This window comes from Nicotiana tabacum, chromosome 24 (assembly GCF_000715075.1).
Source record: "Nicotiana tabacum cultivar K326 chromosome 24, ASM71507v2, whole genome shotgun sequence".
Lineage (NCBI taxonomy): Eukaryota > Viridiplantae > Streptophyta > Magnoliopsida > Solanales > Solanaceae > Nicotiana > Nicotiana tabacum.
This window is the reverse complement of record NC_134103.1, coordinates 75,392,145-75,398,535: the sequence shown is the minus strand read 5'-3', so window position 1 is coordinate 75,398,535 and position 6,391 is coordinate 75,392,145. Positions and strand designations below refer to the sequence as shown.

The window sequence follows — 6,391 nt, the reverse complement described above, 5'->3', positions numbered from 1 at the left end:
CAACAGTAACAGCACATTCTTTAACCACAACCAAAAACCAGAGAAGAAAAAGCTGCCATTTGAGACAGTTTTTATCTTCACACAGTTGTGGAAAATGGCGGTAGCTTCAACTTCTTCTTTAGCTTCCCAACTCTCTGGCCCCAAATCCTCCTATTCATGTCCTCACTTCTCTGGCCTCCGACCTTCTTCTTTAAACTCTGTTTCCTTTTCCACTACTCAATCCTTTTTCCAAAATGTGGACTCTCAACTTCGCCTTTCTTCTTCTCAGAAAGGTTGTAGAGCCGTCGTCACTATGGCCGGCTCCGGCAAGGTAAAACCGCTTAATTAAGTTTTTAGATGAGATGTCACACATTTCTAATGCTTTGTGTATGTATACCTCCATTGCGTTGTACATTTTTAAATTTGATGTAGATTTGTTCAGTTGGTGAAAGTTTTTACTGTCTTTTACTTTTACTGTAACTGGAGAAGATAATAAAAAGGCTGCCTTTTTTGTAGTAAATTGAATTAATATTATTACTATTAAAAAAACAGCAAATCATAAGAAAGAAATAAGTATGTGAAGCTGTAATTTGGAGGTACCTTTTTTTTAACACTGTTAAGCTTGGATTGAATATCAATCTAACTACGCATCAATCTCAAACTAGTTGAGGTTGGATAGTGCTTAAAAATTAATTTCTGTGACAAACAGTATTTAGAGTGTGTGAAAAGTTATACTCCAATAATTAGAGGTAGTGAAATTCTTAAGTGTCATTCGTAAATGAAATGTTTTGTTTCCTTAGAGATATATAAGTGAAACGAGAGAATTTGTTTACAGAACGCATATTTTTGGGAAAGATTAGAACTTTATGCCCCAACCATGGCCTATCCGTTATTGTAGCAACTCAACTTGGCCATTTGTTCCAAACCAATTACATTGGGAGCAGTTGATGTTTGAAAAAGGCGAAAGAATTTCTCCTACTAGAAGAGATCTTCCCATCTCCATGTATAATATACACAGCAGAGACTATCTTAATGAAGTCTCCCACCACTAACCACATCCTACCTGATATAATCAGTGAATATCACACGATTGCTTGTTTTTGGTCAATTAGGGAAATATTTGAACTATTCCTTCATAACAGGAGCTCCACTTTGTTAATCAATCAGAACAGAAGTTGAAAACCAAAGAGAAATTAGAGGGGACAACAAAAAGTTAAGAATTGGTTTTGTTAAAGAGCAAATGTAAAATCTGAAACTTCGAAAAAGCGGAAAAGTGAAAGTACTTGCAACTCGTATCAGTACAATGGTCTTTCCTAAATAGTAGCTTCCTCTACCCTCGTATAACACATTGAAACTTTTAAAGCATTGCCCTTTTCCTATTGGATGTCTGATCTTAGCTTTCTTCTTGCTTGCAGTTCTTTGTTGGTGGCAACTGGAAATGTGTAAGTATGACATATTACTTTCTCTTCTCTCATTATTTAATTGAAAACCGCTCCTTGCATTCTTTATGACTGGTGGCATTTATTTCCCACGTGCTTCATCTTCATTATGTTCATCCATGTTCCCCCAGAATGGAACAAAGGACTCCATAAGCAAGCTTATCTCTGATCTGAACAGTGCAAAGCTCGAGTCTGATGTTGGTGAGTTTTTCCATGTTGTTCGCATCCCATACCATCTATGTATATGTTTATATCAACATTTCTGTGAAGCTGTCCTGATGGCTTTCTACCCTATTAAGATTTTGATTACGGAGTAACATTTGTAAGCTTGTAATAATTGCCACAATGACCCTTACTTTTCTCCCTTAGTTTACCATGGTTTGTTGTGCATATCCCTTTCTTGTTCTGTTCAAAGATGATATCTCGTTTTTTGTCAAGACCACTTGAGTAACACCGTGCCCTTTTTTTCATTTTTTGCTTGTATTTGCAATCCGGAATAATTCTTTTCATAGTCTTGGTGAACTGGTATGACTGGATATGATTATACAAGGCTTAATAGAAAAGGCAGAAATTTTAGAGTTGCAGAAGGTTTAGAAGGTTTGGGGGGGGTGGGGGCAATTATAAACAGTGAAGATCTGCAATCAGAGTGTTCATGCACTGCCTTATCCACATGTCCTATTGACACTCGGCCCTTTACAAACCTAGAACTGCAGATAATTTTGAAAAACAAGTCCTCTTAAATGTTCTGGCCGTAGGATTCAGAAGGAACCCATGTTAATTAGCTTGCTCAAAGAATGTCAAAGGCATGAAAAGGACGCAAAAAAATGATGCTTATGTTAAGGTGTTCCTTCTTCTAGTTGTTCTTTGCAGTTGTGCTGCATTTTAGATAAGTCAGTTTCCTCTTCCCTACTCTCTGTCTATTTGTTTCTTCTTGCTTCGCTTCCCCTTTCGACTACGTAGTGCCAAAAGAAAATAGATATAATACCAATCTATGTAATTGGATTGTCCATGGTCCTAAGTTTCATGGACCTTTGGTGCGGACAGCTCAGTCCTTTCAAAGTATCCACGCTTATGGTTGCTGCATTGTAATATCAAACCCACACATAGAGAAGACACTTTTTGCCACCTATGATGTTGGGTTTTTTCATCTTCTTTGGTCAATTTATCAACAATGCTGAAAGTGCTATTAATTTTGTAGCTTTTAGATAGTTATTTTATCTTCTGAATCAGTTGCTAACACAAAAGAATCTGTCTTCTGGAAAATTTGCAGATGTGGTTGTAGCACCTCCTTTTCTGTACATTGATCAAGTAAAGAGTTCACTAACTGATAGGATCGAGATTTCTGCTCAGAATTGTTGGACTGGCAAAGGCGGAGCTTTCACGGGTGAAATCAGGTTAAGCTCCATTTTTCAGTCTAAATCTAAATCAAATAATGCGCCAGAATTGTCTTGTTCTTCAGTGTATAATGGTTTCTATTAAGTTTTAAAAATTTGGTTCGAACATTAACTTGCAGCATTTCCAAATTTCTGAAAAGCTAGACCAAGATTTACTTAGGGAAATAATTTTGACTTGAGAGATTCTCTCAACTGGGCTTTTTAATTAACATAAAGGGAGCTCAATGACAATTTCTCCGGTAGAGGAGTGACGAGATGGCTAATGAATCTATCCACAAGTTTATCTTCCTTAACCTGACCCAGCTTAGTTCTAATTGATTTGGTTCCTTCCAAGGTGCATCTAACATCTGTTTTCTTCTATGTTTGAATAAGCAAGTCTTAACTAGATTTTGACCAATATTAGAGCCTGCATGACTCGGCAGTTCTGACGGAAGTCTCTCTTTGTGTTCTCCGTATGGTTATGGTTGTCTTGAGACTTGACTCTAGGATTTTGGAGTTCTTACTGTGTCGGATTTCAGGTCGATATACTTTTTTTGTATTCCATGCGGTGTGTTGTATAGTCATCAAACTATGACCTTTGAACTGCTTTTCCCCCTCCCCCTGATCCCCACCCAGAAAAGAAGACATGGTTCTTTAGGTAATGGCTGGCAGGGAGCATAATTTTTTCATTGGTCATTACGTTTGACTTCAAAATATGTAATAAATCAAGCGTGGGGCTGATTACTCTTCTGTTAATTTAACTTTTATTCACTTTCTAATATATTTTCTTTAACATCTGTAGTGTGGAACAGTTGAAAGATCTTGGCTGCAAGTGGGTCATTCTTGGGCATTCTGAGCGGAGACATATTATTGGAGAAAATGATGAAGTAAGGCTTTTCACAAGAACTATTAGATTTATGAAACTTATGAAAGAGCTAAGTTATTTGATCATGAGTGGAGCAAATTAAAGCATTTGCCAGGTCTTGATGATATACTTCGCTGTGCATTGAGCTGTACACTAAGGACTTGACTGGGCCATTCTGTCATGCAGTTTATCGGAAAGAAGGCTGCTTATGCTTTGAGCCAGAATGTTGGAGTTATAGCCTGTATTGGAGAGCTATTAGAGGAAAGAGAAGCGGGAAAAACTTTTGATGTATGTTTTCAGCAATTGAAGTCTTTTGCAGGTCAGGTTTTGCTAATTATGTTCTATAAAAACAAAAAAATTGCTCACCTGGAGCAGGGATGGATTTATATTCTTTGACTTGTTTTAGTGAATTTATCCCTTGTGTTAAAAGGATTATGTGGGAAAGCTTTATCTTTCTTAAATCTGTTTGATTGAAATTTTCAGTGACATGCAGATGCTTTACCAAGTTGGGATAATGTTGTCATTGCATATGAGCCTGTATGGGCTATTGGAACTGGTAAAGTGGCGACACCTGAGCAGGCTCAGGAGGTGCATGCAGCTGTTCGTGGTTGGCTTAGTGAGAATGTCTCAGCGGAAGTTGCTTCTAAAACACGCATTATATATGGAGGTATTCCTTGAATTTGAGTGTTGAATTCACATATAAATAACTTCCCTTCTTCCATGTTTCATTCATGAGAATGTATGAGTTGTTAAAATTTAAAGATTGCATCAATGTTGTGTTTTGGTCTCATGTCAACTAGGTATTGAAAATTCCCCTCTTCCACTTGAATTATGTGGAGCCTTAGGGTGTCAAAATTTGCAGTTCTTTTTGTTGAATTTTTATCATTTGTCCCTTTAGTTTTTTTATTTTTTGGAGTCAGCTATGAACTTTGATGCATTGTTTTCATGAACTTGTCTCTCTCTTGAAAAGGGCTATCTTCTGTGTTCAAAGTCTGGTTTGCACGTTCTTAGCTGATGATATGCCTAGATTTTTTGTGACAGTGACATGTAATTGGTATGGTTCCTAAAACTGTAACTTTTTGACAGGCTCTGCGAATGGAAACAACTGTTCTGACCTTGCGAAGAAAGAAGATATAGATGGGTTTCTAGTAGGGGGTGCTTCCTTAAAGGTAAATCTTGTATTTTCTAAGTACATGCATCTGGGTGGTAATTTTTCTTCATTTCCTTGTCAACTGTAGCATACGGAGTGTATCCGATTTTAAGTTGAATCAGTGGAAATGATTGAAACTTGCATGAGCTATATCCTGGACGAAAATTACTAGACTCAGCAAATGAATAAGTTATTGAATTTTAGCTGACCAAGATTCGATGGCATTCATAGAAAAAGAAAATCATATCTAGAAACAGTTATTCCCGGTGACTATACATTGGCCTACCCTATTTCTTGGACATAACATTCTTTGGTTTTGGTGGGCAACTACTGCAAGCTCCATGGAGACCCTACTTTGGTTTGAGAAGAACTCTAGCAACATGTGGAGATTAGTTTGAAGAACCTTGATAGTTGAGTGCATGGCTGTGTTGCTTGATGCAAAATCAAGAGCTTGGTGGTTGAAGGGGAACTGTGGGGTGCATTGAGGAAGAGAGCCGGCTGGAGGTGAGAATTAACAGGAACAGCAGAAAGTGCATTATATGGTTTTGCTAGCCTGCTGTCAACTGTTGACTGGTCATTATGCTTAGTGAAAATGATGGCAGGCGAAAGCTAAGACGCTCGTTTGAGAAATGCAGCAAATGATCCTGGAATGTCTGGGACCCACTGTTGCTGTTATGGAGGGCATAAAGTGAAGAAGCAATCAGCTATAGGTGGTGGTTGTATCTTAGAAATTTAAATGTAGATAGATAAAGTAGGTTGAGCAAAGAAACTAAACAGTGCAATTAGTTTGATTAACTGTGTAGTAAAGTAAACCAATTCAGCCGGTCTGCATATTTCTTTCTTGTTGACACTGTCTCAAAGCAGAGCTCCTCCATGTGAAAAGATTTGTTGAATATTTGAAAGATGAGCTGCATTTAGAACTTCCCACTAACCTTAATAATACTATGTTCCAGAGTCCTGAGTTTGCCTAAAGGTTAGCTGCATTTAGAACTTCTCACTAACCTTAATATTCTATGTTGCAGGGTCCTGAGTTTGCCTCCATTGTTAATTCTGTGACATCCAAGAAGGTAGCTGCTTGATCATTTGTCATGGGTTGTCGTCGTGGAAAATAAATGGCTTACAGAAATACCAGTGCCAGAAGGATCAGATGACCAATTTAAGAGTGAGTTTTGTCTCATGGAATTTTGATAACTTTCCAACTCTTCATTTGTAACTTACTTCTCATCCATCACATTTAATAACACACTGGTAGCAAAATGGTGAGCTTCACGGTGTTTTTATTAGCAGGGTTGGGTTGTGTTGGATGCCTATAGTGCATAGCCATTCCCCGCCACCCCCCCCCCCCACCCCCCAAACAAAAAAAAAGTGCCTATACTTCAAATGTGACTGAGGATTGTGAATTATGGTTGAGGAGTTCATTTTCTGTTTTTTTTAAACTTAAACTACAATTTGGTTTCAGATGCTCGAGGCCACCTTAGTTCTGAGAGGAAAAGTAGGTTAGGGAGAATCCATGCTCAAAGCATATACTCTGATACCACCCTTGTAAGACTACAAGTGTAGTTCTTTGGAGATTGAATTTCTGGCC

The 6,391-nt window shown here is 37.9% G+C and overlaps 1 protein-coding gene across 1 annotated transcript; it reads left to right on the top strand.

The window, feature by feature from the left end:
- On the top strand, nucleotides 1–6,063 carry LOC107764979 (triosephosphate isomerase, chloroplastic-like). Its single transcript, XM_075247048.1, has 9 exons — nucleotides 1–310; nucleotides 1,395–1,421; nucleotides 1,550–1,619; nucleotides 2,689–2,812; nucleotides 3,594–3,678; nucleotides 3,843–3,975; nucleotides 4,150–4,323; nucleotides 4,743–4,825; nucleotides 5,829–6,063. Exons 1-9 carry the CDS (start codon nucleotides 95–97, stop codon nucleotides 5,883–5,885), a joined length of 969 nt encoding a protein of 322 aa, XP_075103149.1. The 5' UTR covers nucleotides 1–94; the 3' UTR covers nucleotides 5,886–6,063.
- The last annotated feature ends 328 nt before the right edge of the window (nucleotides 6,064–6,391 follow it).

What these genes read in the sequence shown, in the direction of transcription:
- LOC107764979 (XM_075247048.1), top strand. Translation starts at nt 95, where the DNA reads ATGGCGGTAGCTTCAACTTCTTCTTTAGCTTCCCAACTCTCTGGCCCC. An exon ending in GCTTTCACGGGTGAAATCAG is followed by an intron (nt 2,813 to 3,593) that starts GTTAAGCTCCAT and finishes TAACATCTGTAG; the next exon opens with TGTGGAACAGTTGAAAGATC. An exon ending in GCAATTGAAGTCTTTTGCAG is followed by an intron (nt 3,976 to 4,149) that starts GTCAGGTTTTGC and finishes AGTGACATGCAG; the next exon opens with ATGCTTTACCAAGTTGGGAT.